At 40.4% G+C, this 17,114-nt stretch overlaps 1 protein-coding gene and 1 pseudogene across 4 annotated transcripts in view; both read left to right on the top strand.

Annotated features, from left to right (window-relative positions):
* The window catches only part of RNF13 (ring finger protein 13), a 166,833-nt gene that overhangs the window by 39,222 nt on the left and 110,497 nt on the right, over positions 1 to 17,114 (top strand). For 3 of the 4 annotated variants that reach the window (XM_006088663.3, XM_023753761.1, XM_014455797.2), the window contains 2 exons: positions 2,315 to 2,395; positions 14,438 to 14,563. In XM_006088663.3, the coding sequence (XP_006088725.1) occupies positions 2,315 to 2,395; positions 14,438 to 14,563 (207 nt within the window). The remainder of the gene's footprint in view (positions 1 to 2,314; positions 2,396 to 14,437; positions 14,564 to 17,114) is intronic. The other variant, XM_014455799.2, reaches the window with a different exon arrangement.
* Positions 7,839 to 9,281, top strand: LOC106697146 (annotated as a pseudogene).

Below are 17,114 nucleotides of genomic sequence, written 5' to 3' on the forward strand. Positions count from 1 at the left end.
CCAACTCCCCAATCAGCCCTGCTCTGAGCCTGACCAGGGGCTGCACCTGGGGATTGGGCCTGCCCTCTGCCACCCAGGAGCAGGCCTAAGCCAGCAGGTCGTTATCTCCCGAGGGGTCCCAGACTGCGAGAGGGCACAGGCCGGGCTGAGGGACCCCCCCTTCCCCCCGAGTGCACAAATTTTTGTGCACCGGGCCTCTAGTATATATATAAAAGCCTAATATGCAAAGTGCCCCCTCAGGAGTTTGACTGACCGGGAGTTTGATTGCTTGCTATGACGTGCGCTGACCACAGGGGACTGCTCAGAATGAAGGAAGGCCCCTGCCGGCATCTGGCAGCCACTAGGGACCCTACCCGTGCACGAATTTTGTGCACTGGGCCTCTAGTGGGACTATAAGAGGCAGTGTGAGAAAATCCTTAGTTTGCTATTAAGAAAAGACAAAGTAATTTCAAAATGGGTTTCACTCAATAACACAACTGATTCCAAGTCCTTGTATTACAAGTACTATGTAGGTCAAGGCAGATATTTTATTTCTGAACTTCTAGTAAAAAAGTGAAACTCTTCAATAATAGGAAATGATAAAAAAAATACTTCAGTACAGGTGTAGATTTTCCATTTCCTGAGTTTAAATATACCTTTTAAAAAAGTACTGTCTGCACGCATTTGTATTTTTTTTTTTGGTCTATCTATGTTGATCTAGATTAGTTTCTTTATTTTACAGTAGTGTCTTTGGCCTTGGAAGACTTAAATGAGTTTCTCAAATTCAACACAGAGCTGATCATAATTGAATTAAATCAATTAAAGAAAGGTCTTTTATTTAAGAGATTAAATGATACATGTGGTGATGGATATAATAGCACTTTGTGACTCTAAAGCACTTTGTAATCCTAGTGCACTCTGCAAAGATGAATTAGTGTTACAGTAGGAAATTACTCAGAGGCAGCGCTGACCTCCAAGTATAACGCCAGGCTGACTTCCAGAGGTGACACAATGGATAGGTTCAGAGACTAAATTCAGTTGCTTGAATCACACAGTTTATTGAATTAATTACAAACATACGGTGAGAAGTACAGGGAATAGATGGATATGCTGAGACACTTGGGATAGGGTACAAGTGGAATGTAAGAACCATACTACCTGAGTCCTGTGTTACTGTCATCAGTTTGTCCAGTCTCTCTCTGCTGCATTAGCTTTCCCTGGTGACAGGGTGGTTACCAGGGTCTGAGCTGAGGTTAGCAAGGGGACTTGACAGATGGAAGGTGTCTGGATCCAACCTTTGCTTGCTCTATGGGAGAGATGTGAGGTATTTGCATGTGAACACAGCTGTAACTTGCTGTTAACCTGAAGAGCTATTTATCTGCATGTCTCTGGCATATGACACATGAAGCTAGAATGGGGATCACCAGTAGGTGTTTGATTTAGGGATGATATAGCCATCAACCTGGATGTGCGACCTAATCCATGTTTATGAATATTTAAGTTTTGCTTGATCCTTCTATCCTTTGTTATCTATACATAACAGTCTTGCTTTGTTCCATTCTTTTTATGTATATTCAAACAAATATGTTCGATTTTTTTTGCCTACAGTTTATGGCAACTATCTGAACTTCTAATGCACCATACAGGTTTTGTCTGTGTTTCTAAAGTTACTTATTTACTATTTACTTGTTTTGTTTTGTTCTGTTTTGGTAGAGGACTGATAAATATTTTAGCATAGGAATCTATATCTATAAGGAAGGGGAAAGTTGTTAAAATAGGTTTTCTATATATATGTACTTCATTCAGTTTAATCCTTTCATTGTTTAGCCCTAGATAAAAATGTTCAGATTATATAAAAAATAACAATGCTTTAAAAGTAGGATTTGATACTCGTCCTTGCTTTGGGGAAAATGCATTTTTCATAGCAAGGGCCAGAAATTCTGTAAATCTCTTCCAATAAGTCAGACCCTATAATATAGAGAAAATAAAGTGGAATCCTGCTGGGAAATAATCTTTCTAGAAAATCTCTTGCTAGGGTATTATCTGTGGGGAAAAACTCAGAAAATAGTGGGCAGTTTAATGTTATAGAATTATTGCTGTTGTTTAATTATTATATGAAATCAGAATCCAATTTAAGCAGCTGTATATGTAGTAAATTGTATGTATTCTTTGCTATTTTAGTGGATGCGCATTTATAAAATTATTTTTCTTGTAATAAACTGTGATAATAAATCAGAATTGTGGAAATGACAACTCAAATAATTTAATAAACTTTTTGTTTTTAATGTGATGTTTAAGTTGGTTGTAACTGGATTGTTTCTAATTTTACATTTAGTATAATTTTGAAAATGTGTCTCAGACATTTGATGACCTTCCAGCAAGATTTGGTTATAGACTTCCAGCTGAAGGTTTAAAGGTAAGAAAATAGTAATATATGATTACAGTACAAAGTATTTAATAAGGTGATTTTATTTTAAGAATGAAAATATTTATTACTATTTCTCATCAGAAAACCTGTACATATTCATTTGTACAGGGTTTAGACTATTCAAAAGGTATGAAGAAGAAAGTGGAAATCACCTATGATTGTATTATTCTGGACTAGCCACTGTTAACATTTTGGTATACAATATTTTAGACCCGTTTTCTAGAATATATGCCGTGGTGTGTGTGTGTAGATATGTGTGCATATATATTTATGTAAATGCTTGTATAGATAATGAATCTGTATTTAACACTAATAGGAACATACTACTTGGTTGCCTGCCTTTTTCACTTAATCATATATCTAGAAAATCTTTTCATGCTAACAGAAGTGGTACATTTTTATTTGCATTGGCTGCATGGTTTTGCAATATCATAAAACACTATGGATTTTTTAATATTTGTTTAATTTTTCATAGTGCATGAATATCTTTATCCTTGTGTGTCTGTTTATTTGTATAAGATAATGTAGAATTGCTTTGTTAATGGAACACATGTTTAAACTTTTGTTGGTATTCCAGGATGCCCTTCTAAATTTAGTGTCTGAGGCTGTCCTTATACCATATTTAATACTAGATATTACCAAATATTATTGATTGATAAAAAAACTGAGATTGATCATCTTAATGTTTTTTGCCATGTGTGTATGTGTGTGTGTGTATGTGTGAAAGAGAGAGAGAGAGAATAGAGAAGCCTGTTAATGCTCTTTGCCTATTTTTAAATTAAGATATTGATTCTTATTGATTTGTAAGAATTCTTTATATATTGGAAGTATCAATCTATTGTTTGCCATTATGCTTCAGATTATTTTCCCCAGTTTTTTGCTCATCTTTTAACTTTATTTAAGGTTTAGAATTTTTATTTTAGTTAAAAATTGCTATTTTTTCTTTCTCCTCTGGGGTCATAGTTAGAAAGTATTACCCATATTACCCATTCCAAGGTAATATGAAGTTTTTATGTTATATAAATCAGAATATATGAAATTGTGTTTATATGTACCATAGAATGTTTTTAGTTTGTTAAGTACAGTAAAACTATTATTCTCAATTAGGTTGACAGGCACCTCTGGGTTTTAATTTTTTAAAGTTAAAAAAAATTACTTTTAGTATATGTGCTGCATGCATGATTTTAAATTATGTTTATAAATTCCCAGTACTGTATGACTATTTCTCATTGTAAAATATATGTATACAGAAGAAAAAGGAAAACCTTCCTTCACCCCTTTGTTTACTTGTACATATCAATCCCACTATTCTCTTTAGAGTTAAACATTAGGGTGTTATCTGCTATTACAGGCCTTTAGATCTTTTTTTCTGAATATGTAGTGCTTTTAGTTCATAAATTTATAAACTCATAAAGTTCATACTTGGTTATCATTTGTGTATATGAAAGGTTTCTTAATTTTTATAATGGAATCCCTTCTAGCTAATTTACCTAGAAAGGGATAGAGATGTTCAGAGTATCATAGCCTGGAAAAGCAGTTTCCAAACTGTTTCAGGAATAAAACCCAGAATCACCTGTAGACCTGGCTTGATAAAGGATTAATGCAGTCACTGACCTCCAAAGCACATCCCCTTTTCTCTGATCAGGAGGCCTCTGTGGTTTCACCTCAGAATATTCTGACTCTGTTGCTACCCAGCTAATCAAGGAGCTATCCTTTGCCAGCCTGTTTCCCCAAATCTAACACGTGGATTTTTCTTGCTGACCAGTTGCAGGCTAGGTAGTGACTAACCACATATTTAGTGAAATACTAGCTATGAGGGAGGCTGCTCTCAACATAAGAAATGTTCAACCCCGTAGAGACTTTTTGTCTGTTCTTCCCCAAGTTCATTGAACTCCATATCTGGTAGATTGTATGCTTCCATTTGGTTTAGTTCTTTTTCTGGAGTGTTTCCCTTTTACTTCATTTGTTATGTGTTTTTTTGTCTCCTCATTTTGGCTGCCCCTCTGTGTTTGTTTCTATGTATTAGGTAGATCTTGGCAGGGTGTCCTTATATAGTAGTTATCTTGTGGAGCCCAGTGGCACAGTCTTTCTGATCACCTCAGCTGGGTGCTCCAAGAATGTGGGTTGTATGTGCCCTCCGGTTGCAGTTCATTGGGTGGGGATTGAGCCTCAGACTGGTTGGCTGGAAGGATTAGCCATGATCATAGTGTACCAGCTGCTATGCAGGGACTGACAGCATGGAGTGGGATTTGCCCCAGTGAAGCTCTGGTGCCTGCTGAGACTACCCTTTGGGTATGCTGTTTGTGGAGCTAATGGGTGATTCTCTGTTGTGGTCTGAAGCTGGCCACCAGGTATGTTGGTTTTGAGGACTCTTGGGTGGGGCTCCTGTTCAGGCCAAGGTCAACTGCTGCCTGTGCTTGGCCCTGGGCCACCTGGTAGGAGCTACAAAGTGATCCACAGGTGGTAGCTGCCTGTGGTGGGCCTGGAGGCACGTGGGAGAGGCCACAGGATGAACCAAGGCTGACCACTCTACAAAGCGGTCCTGGGGCCAATCAGCAAGAGGCACAGGGCATGGTGTGTCCATTAGCCACCTTCCCAGACCCTTTGGACCTTTGAGAGTTATTAGGGCAGTCTGTAGCACTAGTGAGATGCTGCCTTCAAGGAATGGCCAGAGCTTTGGGTGGGGCAAGGTCTCAGGGAGTTTCAGGGTAAGGTAAACGGTGTTCACCAGGTTAATGTTCACAACGTTAATGAATATTCAGATTTGGCACCATTGCTGGGGCTGGGGCCTTTAAGCCAGAGGTAAAGGGCACTCTGAGGCCAATCCTTGCCTGCCTGGGGTCTGAGGATCCTTGAGAATTTTTAAGAAAGTCTGAAGCGCCTGTACCTTCAGGCCATGTGGGGGGAGGGTTCAACATAGGGACAATCTCTGCTGTCCCTCCAGCCCTCACCTGGAAGTCTTACAAGTCAGTTTCTCTATGTATGTTTCTGGTACCTTTCACTACTGTTTGTTCAAAGGAGTTTAGGGTGAGTGTGGGCAACTGAGACTGTACACAGGCCCTTTAAGAGGATGCCTGGGTTTCCAGCAGCACTCTCATCTGGATAGAGTCCCTGCTGATTTTCCAAGCCAGATGTTGTAGAGACTCCTCTTCCTGGCACTGGAACCCTGGCCTCGGGAGCCCATTGTGGGACTGAGACCCCTTGCTCCTTAGGTGGGACCTCTGCAGATGAGATATCCTTCCTGATGTTTCTCAACCATCTCATGTGGTGTGGGTCTCCTCCCCTCCTACCAAATGTGGCTTCTTTATATCCTTAGTTATAGGAATTCTGTCCAGCTAATCTTCAGATGGTTTTCCAGGTTGATTGTTCTATAATTTATTTGTAATTTTGATGTGGTCATTGGAGGAAGCAAACACAGTATTTACCTATTTCACCTTGACCAGAAGCATCTATGATATCTTTTAATCAGATTTTATTATAATCTAAAATCTAACTCATTGATAAAATATATAATCTAAAAAGGTTATAAATCTAAAATCTGATAAAATATATAACCACAAAAGATTATTGGGAAGAATTCTATCAGTGTGTAAAGATGAGATGTTACTTTGAGGTGAAAGATACTCAGTTACTGCTCTGAATAATGTTATAAATGTAATATCTAATTTATGAAGAGTTTTTTGAAAACCCTTTCTTTTGATCCAGTTAACCTTTTATTTTTTTAAAATTCTCACTGGAGGATATATTTTCATTGATTTTAGAGAGTGGAAGGGAGAGAGAGAGAAAAACACACACACATCGATGTGAGAGAGAAACATTGGCTATTCTTGCCCCAACTGGGGATCGAACCACAACCTAGATATATGGCCTGACCGGGAATCAAACCCGAAACCCTTTGGTGTATGGGACGACATTCCAACCAACTGAGCCATCTGGCCAGAGCAAGGGCTTTACTCTTTTTTTTTTTGTTAATCATCATCCGTGGGATATTTTTCCATTGATTCTTAGAGAGAGTGGAAGGGTGGAGGAGAAACAGAGAGAAACATCAATGAGAGACACATTGATTGCCTCTCCCAGGTCCCTATCCAGGGCTGGGGATCGAGCCTGCAACCGAGGTACATGCCCTTGATCGGGAATCGAACCCATGACCCTTCAGTTCGTGGGTTGACACTCTATCCACTGAGCCAAACTGGCTAGGGCATTGGCTTAACTTTGAATTGGTCCATAACCCTCACATTTCTATCTTATTCAGTGCATTTCTTGATGTGCAAAAAGACTTGGAAGGAATGGCTGTTGGATTTGCAGATGGCATGAAGCTTGGAATGGTTAATATACTAATGTTTACCCTTGAGTCTTAAAAGATAGGTACCGAAAAGAGTAGAAATATAGCTTAGATGCAACATGTCAAAAATTTGTTGAAATAACTGATGTACTTGCCAAAAACCTAATTCGATTTTACAGGACATCAGTAGAAATATAATGTCTAGAACATGTTAAAAGAGTGATAGCTTAGGGCACCTTTCCATTTACTAGGTGGGATGCTGCCCAATTCATGAATTGTTGAATAAAGCCAGTTAGATCTTGAACTTAAAAAAAAAAAAAAGAGCAATATCTGTTGTTATATTGGTCAGGTCATTTATAGTACTATGGTCAGTTTTTGGTACCCAACTGAAATACAGTAAAGTTTAAGAACCAAGACAAACACCACTTTTTCTGTTACTGCCTCCCATAGAGCAGATTTGCTCTGTTCTATGCAGTTGTACTATATGTTGCTTATTCTTTGTTGTTTTCTTTTCTTATTGGGTCTGTTAGTTCTTTTCAGATATTACTAGGGTAGGGCCTCAGTCTTACCCATCCTAGTACTTAAACAGAGCCCTCATGAAATGCAGCCAGTGTATGCAGAGCATAGTGTTACAGGAACTTACTATGCTATGAATTATAGTTAAAGGATATTTTGCTTCATAAGAGGAGCATAATGTCCAATTATTTGTAAACTAGAGGCCCGGTGCACAGATTCATGCACTGATGGGGTCCCTCACACCTGTGCACTATCGGGGCTGAGGAGGGACCTTAGGAGGGCTCCAGTGCATGTCCGGCCCATCGCTCCCAATCCCGATCAGCCAGACCCCAACAGCAAGCTAACCTACTGGTTGGAGTGTCTACCCCCTGGTGGTCAGTGCATGTCATGGAATGGTCCAATGGTCGAATGATTGCTTAGGCTTTTCTATATATAGATAAGGAATTAAATGTATCCTGTATATGAAAGTTACTGGTAGATTTTTAAAGAATGATCTAATAAAGAATTAGAGAAAAAGGCAGTGGATATTTTTAGCATTCTAGGAACTTATTGATATAAATAAAATCATCTGGGGGTTTTCCATGTTGGACAAGTATGGCTGGTGGGCAGCGCTCTTGGTTGGCCTGGCCCCGGCCCCTGCGCCTGGGAGCGTATCTGCACGCCCACCCAGTGCCTGAGGCGAGGAGCACTGGCCCGGCCCACCTGCGCCTGTGCCAGGCGGCATGGTCACAGACATAGCCAGGTGGAGTGAGCAGGAGGGGGGATGCCGGTGGGCGGGAGGTTTGCATTTTGCAAGGCTGGGCTCCGAGGGGGCAGGGGCTGGAGGAAGCAGAAAGCCATGCAGAGTGGCCGGGGATCTCGGTGAACCATGGAGTCCTGCCAACGGGAGCAGATCCACCTGGTGAACTATGTGGAGGGCTACCTGGACTCCATCGGGTCTCTGCCTTTCGATTTGCAGAGAAACGTATTTCTGGTGCGGGAGATTGATGCGAAATACCAAGAAATCCTGAAGGAACTAGATGAGTATTATGAGAAGTTTAAACAGGAGACGGAGAGCAACCAGAATAGTACAGTGTTGCACTGCATTCAGAGAGCCCTGATCTGGAGCCAGGACCTGGGAGACGAGAAGATCCAGATTGAGAGTCAGATGGTGGAGTTGGTGGAGAACAGGATCTGGACAGTCACGTGGAACTCTTTGAGGAACTCCAAGAGGTCAATGACACCACTGGCCACAGTGGCAAAGCCGGCCAGGATAAGTCCAAGAATGAGACAATCACACAGGCAGAAAAGCCCAATAACAAGAGGTCTCTGAGACAGTGCAACAATGAAAATTGGGAGAATGCAGCCAATAATCAGGACCATGATGACATCACCTCAGGAACGCCTAAGGAGAAGAAAGCAAACCAAAGCAGAGAGGGAAGCATCCCCTGCAGACTTTCCCATCAACCTGAACGAGCCCACGTAATGTCTGTGCAATCCGGTCTTCTATGGAGAAATGATCAGCTGTGACAATGACGAGTGCCCCATCGAGTGGTTCCACTTCTCCGGTGTAGGACTGAATCATAAACCTAAGGGCAAGTGATACTGTCCCAGATGTTGAGGGGAGAACAAGAAAACCATGGACAAAGCCCTGGAGAAATCCCAAAAGAAGAGGGCTTATAACAGGTAGTTGGTGGACCTTGCTGAACAGGGAGGAGAACTAAGCCAGTGTATTTATTACATTGCCACCTTTGGTGAGGTGCAAAGAGTGTACAATGTATATTTTTAAAGAATGTTAGAAAAGGAGCCATTCCTTTTGTAGGGATGGCAGTGATTCTCTGCCTTTTGTTTTCGTTGGTACACATGTGTAACAAGAAAGTGGTCTATGGATCAACATTTTAGAAATGGCAAATATAGGTTTGAATTAAACACTCAAAAAAAAATCATCTGTCTCACAGTAGGAAAATGATAGCTGATGACATCTGATTGATCAGTATAACTCTTGGTCTAGGTTTGATTGTAAAAATTATGACAGAAAGGTTATCTTTTTTCTTTTTTATCCTCACCTGAGGATATGTTTTTATTGATTTTACAGAGAGAGGAAAGGTGAGAGAGAGAGAGAGAGAGAAACATTGATTGGTTGCCTCCCATGCACACCCTAACTGGGGATCAAACCCACAACCAAGATATGTGCCCTGACCAGGCGGGAATCAAACCTGCAACCTTTGGTATATGGGATGATGCTTTAACAACTGAGCCACCCACCTGGCCAGGGCATAAGGTTGACATCTTCATCATTTGAAGTATTTGTATAAAATTTTGGAATCAGCCTTAATTTCCCCTTAGACTAACATTTTTGCTTGTTCATTGTTGTAAATGTCCATTCCTCTTCTTGTTGTCCATTTTGCTCTTTACCCACTTTTTTTTTTTATCTTGTGGAGGCAGTATAGCATAGTGGTTGAGAACATAGCATCTGGAGTCAGACTTTCTGGGGATTGCATTAATGTGTAACCTTGGGCAGGTTACCTTTTTTGAGACTTAGATGATTCCTCATCTTTAAAATAGGGATGATAATAATAATAGTAATTATCTCATAGGGTTGCAAAGATGAACTGAATTAGAACATTTAAAAGGCATAGTGCTTGACACAGAGTACTGAGTGCCATGGCTCACCAAATGTTAACTGTTTGATGTTACTGCAGTTATTAATTCATAACTTCAGGTATTCACTGAGACACCAGTTTATCACTTCTCCTCTTCCTGCTTTTACTTTTTTTAAAAAAAAATATGTTTTTATTGATTTCAGAGAGGAAGGGAGAGGAAGAGAGAGAAATAGAAACCTCAGTGATGAGAGAGAATCATCAATTGGCTGCCTCCTGCACGCCCTCTACTGAGGATTGAGCCTGCAACCCAGGCATGTGCTGAGACCCAGAATCTAACCGTGACCTCCTGGTTCATAGGTCAACGCTCAATCACTGAGCAACACTTACAGCCCTGCTTTTACTTTTTAAAAAATCCTCACCCAGTGATATTTCCTCATTGATTTTAGACAGAGTAGAAGGGAGGGAGGGGTGGCGGGAGAGAGAGAGAGAGAGAGAGAGAGAGAGAGAGAGAGAGAGAGAAAGAGAAAGAGAAAGAGAGAGAGAAACATTGATGTTAGACACATCGATTGATTGCCTCCCGCACTCGGCCTGACCAGGGTCGAGCATTGAGCGTGCAACCAAGGTATGTGCCTTTGACTGGGAATCAAACCAGAAACCCTCCAGTCTGTGGGCTGACGCTCTTAACCACAGAGCCAAACCAGTCAGGGCCCTGCTTTTACTTTTATACTCTAATGAAGGCAAAGATGCTTAGCTACCTTGCTTTTAGCATTTTTATTGACATCACTATATATTCTTCATTTTACTCATTACATAGTTTGACATTCAGTGAAATCTGAAGTCTACTTTTCAGGCTGAAACAGTCTTTTAAACAAAACCACTTCATTGAATTATCTCTTTATGACTTTATTAACCAGTGTAATTTATCAACAAAAGTAATTTTCCCTAATGTTTACCCCAAAATATTGCAATTCTGAAAACCCTCTGAAGCACTAAAGCAAAATTATATTTGTATGATTTTTATATTTATATTGTTTCAGTTGAAAAGTGTAACCCAAATTACCTTGGAAAACTGCTTGGTGGTATTTACTAAAGCTTAATACCCTATGATCCTGCTGGATAGCCTGTGGTTCTATTTCAATGCACATACTTCACAGACATATACATGTGTTCATGAAAAGACTTGTACTAGAATGTTTATAACAGCACTATTTGCAATAACCTAGAAATTACCCAAATGCTCATCAACTCTAGAATAAGTTCTGGCATACTCACAGAATGTAATACTACATAGAAATGAAAATGAAAAAATTTACTAAGTATATCTCAACAGTATGGTTAGTTAACAGTAGAATGAATCTCACAAATATGGCACTGAGAGAAAGAAATCTAAAAGGGCATTTACTGTACTGTATGGTTTTGTTTCTGTTACGTGTCAAATTGAGCCAAAATGAATCTATGCTCTTAGATGTTTCTGCAGTGACATTGGGGATTGGGTTGGGGAGCAGTGAATGAATGGCAGGGAGCATGAAGGGAACTTCTGGAATGCTGTTCATGTTCTATGTCCTGATTCAGGTATGTCAGAAAACACATCAAGTTGAAAAATTACATTTTGTGCACTTTGCTTTATGTATAGTCATAAATGCTTTTTAAAAACCAACATAATATACTGTAAACTTACTGCATTATGCAGTTGATGATAATTGAGGTGCCAGTATACATGCACTATGTTTGTCCAGAACTTTGTTTAATCATCACAGAATTATAACAGCAAAGAGAAGGTGGGCATCCAGTTTCTGAGTATCCTAGGCATTGGTAGTTTTTTTCGGTTTCCTATGTATTGGCATAAAGGATCCCCTTCAGAAGATAGAGATGAGGAGGGTTCTTGATCGTGGAGCAAGTATCCTTTTAATAAGGGATTGGCCCTAGAGGGTGACTCTAGACATGTGGATCTGGCTTAAGGCAGCATCTTCTTGGCCACTCCTATTCAAAGGGCTTCTGCCAATTAATTGGCAAAACTCATTATCACCCTACCGCAGAGACTTCGTGGATCAATGAAAGTAAATTTGCATTAGTTCTAAGTAACTCACCTCTGAGGGAAGAATAGGAATTAGTAAGCTATTTTAGGAAGTTATTCTTTTTTAGCATAATCATCAGGAAAGATAATGTTTAATAATTTAAGAGTTGTTTTTTAAAAATTCAATTTTTCACTAATGCTAGTTTTTTGTACTTTCAGGTTATGTGTATTTTTATAAATTTTAAGTTTGAAAGTAATACATGCTGCCCTGACTGGATGCTCATTTGGTTGGAGCATCATCTCATACACGAAAAGGTCGTGGGTTCGATTCCTGGTCAGGGCACATGCCTAAGTTGTAGGTTTGTTCCCTGGCCGGGGTGCGTACATGAAGTGGCTGATCGATGCTTCTCTTTAACATTGATGGTTCTCTTTCTCTCTCTCTTCCTTCCTCTCTTTCTTAAAAAAAAAAAAAAAAAATCAGTAAAAACATTCTTGAGTGAGGGTTAAAAATATAATAAAATAAAAAAATAACACATGCTTGTCATAACACATTTAACAATATAGAAATGATTAAAAACAAATACCTTTTTTAAGAAAAAAATCTTTTGATTGATTTTAGGGAGAGGAAGGGAGAGGAAGAGAGAGATAGAAACATCGAAGCATCAACATCCATAGGCTGCCTTCTGCACGACCCCTCCCCCCCCCCGCCCCCACCCCACTGGGGATTGATCCTGCAACCTGGGCATGTGGCCTGACTGGAATCAAACCTGAGACCTCCTGGTACATGGGTCGACACTTAACCATTGAGTCACACTGGGGCAAAAGCAAAGACCACTTGCAGACCCTTTTTTTGGTCTGTACATATAAATTTATTAATTCTAAGATGCATTTCAGCCCTGGCCTGATAGCTCAATTGGTTGGAGTGTTGTCCTTATACACCAAAAAGTTGTGGGTTTGATTTCTGGCCCGGGCACATACCTAGATTTCGGGTTCTATCCCCAGTCGGGGCATCAATGGGAGGCAACTTTCTCACATGGATGTCTCTCTCTCTTCACCTTCCCCTTTTCTTCCTCCCTTTCTCTCTCTGAAACAATAAAAAAACCAACATATCCTCAGGGAGGGTTAAAAAAAAGCATTTTCTTACCCCATGTTTTAACATCTCTGACATTGGGAAGTCTTTCAATTGATGTCCATCAGGTGGCAGTCATGATGGACCTGTCATCACCAGGGAATTTGGCCGTAGCTGCTCATGTTTTTTTCACTTCAGTTTAGTTATATGCCTTAATAGTACAGATTCATTTTAATTGCTGTTGTAAGTATCTTGAACTGTATGTACTATGTGATTTGGCATTAAAGCAAAAAGTTTGTGTAAATTTAACATGAGGATGTAAATTTAACATGAATGAACTAAGTATTCATTGGAATGATAACCACAGTTCTAGTAAAAACCAAATGCTTTATGGAATCAAGAAGGGCAACTATTCTATGAGTAAATAAAGGTATGCTGCATTTTATTCCTGAAATGTGCAAAAGCATTCCCTATCACAAGCTAAGCAATGAAACTTAAGGCAGGAGGAATTACCAAATTCTGTGGAATAGATGGTTGGTGTGACTGCTAGACCATAGAGATTATTATTAAGGCAATGTGTCATAGGTTTAATTGTTTCATTTCTTTTTATAAATGGATTTAATGAATTTGATCATCTTTATGAGTTTATTGTGTTTTATATCTGTTGACATAGTCATTTGGTTTTTCTGTTTTAATCTATTAATATAACATTAATATGTATCAAACATTTATTAATATATATTAATATAATGTAACATTTAATATTAATAACATTTATTATACTAATGTTACTTTTTTATTAATACATTTTCTGATGTCAAACCATCTTGTAGTTTTGGAAAAGCAACTTGCTATTTTCTTTTTAAGTTAATAATTATCTTGTGGCTATCTTTCCAATTTAATGTATATGCATTTAATTGTTTAATCATCACAGAATGACTAAATGACTTTTTAATGACTTCATTATTTTTTGTTGTATGAATATATTATAATTTTTAAATGGTTGCCTTATTGATGTGCATGTTTTTAAATTTTTGCTATTAAAAACGTAGCAGGAACCATTTTTCTACATATGCCTTTGCTAATTGAGGTTAGTGTTTCTATAGAATAAATTTCTAGAAATTCTGTTCATTTTCATTGTTTGATAACAAAATAAATTTTAGAGTTGATTTTAAATAAATAAATAAATAAATGATTGAGACTATACAAAAAGTTAATTTTAAAAAAGTATTTGCTTTGTTTTAGAAATGTCAGTCATTGTTGTGAAATATACCAAGATGCTAATAGTGATTGTCTTGGGGTAATGGGCTTCTTTGTGACATTTAAAAAAATGTTAATTGCAAAAACAGATCTTACTTAAAAAATCTAAATGCTTATGAAACTAAACACTACTTAGAAGTTCCGGGATTGTGAGCAATTGGGGGATAGGAGCTGTTGTTTTGCCAGATAATTCATCTAGCATAATGCAAAACACATGAAAAAAATTCAAAACATGTTTATAGAAGCAAGTTGAATTGATTTTTTTTGGTTTAACAGAGAAAAAATTTACTACCAATTCTTTTTTCAGGGTTTTTTGATTAACTCAAAACCAGAGAATGCCTGTGAACCAATAGTGCCTCCACCACTAAAAGACAATTCATCGGGCACTTTCATCGTGTTAATTAGAAGACTTGATTGTAATTTTGATATAAAGGTAATGTTTGCTTTTTAATTTTTTGTTTCTGTTTGCTTAATTAGTATCTTAAGTACTCCCTTGCTTCAGAAAGGATTTAAGTAAGTTTACATAATTCACTCAGATTAAAAAATGAAAGAAGTGAGGACAAAAGGAAAATGAGATGGTGAAGGTAAAAAATACAGGAGCAAGTTTACATAAGTCATTCATTTGCTACAGAATTTATTCTAACCTTTTAGCAGCCAGTACAAAGAGGAAGCCACCATCGGTTTCATGATTCACAGTTTTTGTAAGATTGACAACAAACACATTGCCTAAGATATAAATAATTACTATTCTAAGAATTTCCACGTGGTTGTTGGGCATCTTTGAACTACAGTTGAATAGTTGAATCTTGCTTGATCTAATCTAGGAATGGAAATGTTAACCATTAGTTTTATGTCTTCACCCTTCTACTACACCTATATCTGTCTCTGTGTTGACATTGGGATTTCTCAGTGTAATAAGCTGATTCTGTTACCTGTATAAAGTTTGTCTCCCCAGAGTGGGTTAAGCTGGCATTTCAGATAGTGAAACACAGTTTGTCATAGAACTTCCCTCACTATCATCAGTGCTACTCTAGAGATGTGGTTTTATGATACTTTTAATATTGTTTTTACAAATCTGTTTTTGGACTATGCCTGAATTTTGTCTCTACTCATGAAAGAAATAACACCTCCACAGTAAACTTATTAAAGCAATAAAAAAATAATAACTGTGTTATTTGGGGTTTGAAAATGTAGAGCACTTTGTAAGTAATAGGTATTGTTATATTGTATACTAGAAGCCCGGTGCATAAATTCATGCACGGGTGCGGTCCCTCGGCCTGGCTGGTGATCGAGGCCTATGGGGAGGCCAGCTGGCCGGGGGGTAGGGACCTTAGGAGGTTGGCTGTGGGAGCACACTGACCACCAGGGGGCAGCGCCTACATTGAGCATCTGCCCCCTGGTGGTCAGTGCGCATCACAGTGACTGGTCAATCCGTCATTCAGTTGTAACGGTCGCTTAGGCTTTTATATATATAGATTAGTTCCAAATCTAAACTCTCAATTGCCTTTAAATGGGAAATAAGTTAGAGCTTGAAGTCACATGTAGATTTACTGCTCTTCAGAGTCCTTATCTACACTAATAAAAGAGAAACATGGTAATTAGCGTACAACCGCTACCCTTCCCATTGGCTAATCAGCATATCCTTATGCAAATTAACTGTCAGCTAAGATGGTGGCCGGCAGCCATGCACTGAAGCGAACAGGGAGGCTTGCTTGCTCCAGTGATGGCGAACTCCAACGTTCCCCGCCTGAATTGCCGGCCTCTCAGCTGCAACTCTAAGCAACTATGTAGCAAATATAGAAGCTAAACAAAACCCCAGAAACCGGCTTTCAGTCAGCCGGGCTTCAGCCAGCCGGACCGCAACATTGTATCAAATACAGAAGGTAAAGGCCAGAGCCGAGGCCTCAGAGCTAAAGCTGGCCCAGAATAGAAAAAAAGAAAAAGAAAAAAAGGAGCAGTTGGGAGCTTCAGTCACCCGCCAACCTGAAAACGGCCCTCAGCCCCTCAGCCAGACTGGCCAGGCACCCCAGTGGGGACCCCCACCCTGATCCAGGACACCCTTCAGGGCAAATCAGCCGGCCCCCACCCATGCACCAGGCCTCTATTCTATATAGTAAAAGGGTAATATGCCTCCCGGCACCGGGATCAGCGGAGCCGCGAGGCTCCCGGCACCGGGATCAGCGTGACAGGGGGCAGCGCCCAAACGCCCTGATCGCCCTGCGGCTCTGTGAGTGACAGGGGGCGGGGCCACAACCTCCCTATCCGCCCTGCTCTGTTTGTGACAGGGGAAGGCGCCCCAACCCCCTGATCAGCCCTGCTCTGTGCCTGATAGGGGGGAGCTCCCCAATAATATGCCTCCCGGCACCAGGTCTGTGTGTGACAGGGGGGAGCTCCCCAACCCCCTGATCGCCCTGTGGCTCTGTGTGTGACAGGGGGCGGGGCCACTCCCTCCCTATCTGCCCTGCTCTGTTCGTGACAGGGGAAGGTGCCCCAACCCCTGATCAGCCCTGCTCTGTGCCTGATATGGGGGAGCTCCCCAATCCCCTGATCGCCCTGCGGCTCTGTGTTTGACAGGGTAGAGCCATAACCTCTCCATCGGCCCTGCCCTGAGTGTGACAGTGGTGGCGCCCCAACCCCCTGATTGGCCCTGTTCTATGGGTGATAGAGGGTGGCGCCTCAACCCCCCTCCACGGGCCTTGCTCTGTGTGTGACAGGGTAGAGCCATAACCTCCCCATTGGCCTTGTCCTGAGTGTGACAGGGTGCAGCGCCCCAACCCCCTGATCCACCCTGCTCTGTGTGTGACGGGCTGGTGCCCCAACTCCCCTATCCGCCCTACTCTGTGAGTGACAGCGGGGAGCTCCTCAACCCCCTGATTGGCCCTGCTCTGTGCATGACAGGGGGGAGCTCCTCAACCCCCTGATCGACCCTGCTCTGTGTGTGACCGGGTACGGAGCCCCAACCCCCCTAATGGGCCCTGCTCTGT

The sequence above is a fragment of the Myotis lucifugus genome, unplaced genomic scaffold, assembly GCF_000147115.1.
Source record: "Myotis lucifugus unplaced genomic scaffold, Myoluc2.0 scaffold_50, whole genome shotgun sequence".
In the NCBI taxonomy this organism is placed as follows: Eukaryota; Metazoa; Chordata; class Mammalia; order Chiroptera; family Vespertilionidae; genus Myotis; species Myotis lucifugus.